Source organism: Sinocyclocheilus anshuiensis, unplaced genomic scaffold (assembly GCF_001515605.1).
Source record: "Sinocyclocheilus anshuiensis isolate Anshui unplaced genomic scaffold, SAMN03320099.WGS_v1.1 scaffold3805, whole genome shotgun sequence".
Classification (NCBI taxonomy): domain Eukaryota; kingdom Metazoa; phylum Chordata; class Actinopteri; order Cypriniformes; family Cyprinidae; genus Sinocyclocheilus; species Sinocyclocheilus anshuiensis.
The window spans coordinates 36,176-36,826 of record NW_015548188.1 but is presented as its reverse complement, the minus strand read 5'-3'; the positions used below and the strand labels follow the sequence as shown (position 1 = coordinate 36,826).

At 45.9% G+C, this 651-nt stretch overlaps 1 protein-coding gene across 1 annotated transcript in view; it reads left to right on the top strand.

Moving 5' to 3' along the window:
- Positions 1–261, top strand: part of LOC107705019 (potassium voltage-gated channel subfamily S member 2-like) — a 1,275-nt gene extending 1,014 nt beyond the window's left edge. The window contains exon 2 of the mRNA XM_016508133.1: positions 82–261. Within this exon, the coding sequence (XP_016363619.1) occupies positions 82–261 (180 nt within the window). The remainder of the gene's footprint in view (positions 1–81) is intronic.
- The last annotated feature ends 390 nt before the right edge of the window (positions 262–651 follow it).

Sequence of the window (651 nt, the reverse complement as noted above, 5' to 3'; positions counted from 1 at the left end):
ATCTCCTGCATACTGGCGGGAATATTGGTTGTCGTGCTTCCGATCACTTTGATATTTAATAAATTTTCTCTGTATTATAAGAGACAGACACAGCTGGAGACCGTCATGCGGAGCTGTGACTTCGATGGGGGAGTAAAGGAGGCTCCATCTGTGAATCTGAGGAATTATTATGCTCATAAAGTCAAAACACTGATGGCCAGTCTGTCCAACATGAGCCGCAGTTCACCCAGCGATCACAGTCTAAACATGTCTCTGCATTAGACGGGAACAGTGTGACATCAGCGGGGTGTGTGTGTGTTTTCATCATGGATCTCACACCTAATTCTGATCTTAATAGCAAAACTCGCAGAACATCTGATCATAATAAGGGTGTGTGTATATACGAGCCGGAATGGGACACTCAGTGTAACAACTTCTTCAGCTGGGTTTTCTCTCAGCTTTCTCTCCCATTCTCCAGCATGCGCAGCGGCTTCGTTTAGTTTGAGGGAACAGCAGGTCTATACTGATGGAAGTTTCAGGGGATTTAGCGCTGAATCTCTCCTGGTTGCCACGATATATATATCTATAAGCGGTGACTTTTTTAACCGGTGATAAGAGTGATAAGACCCCCCCCCCATCGGCTTTTAGGACACTCAAAAGGGACCCCCGATG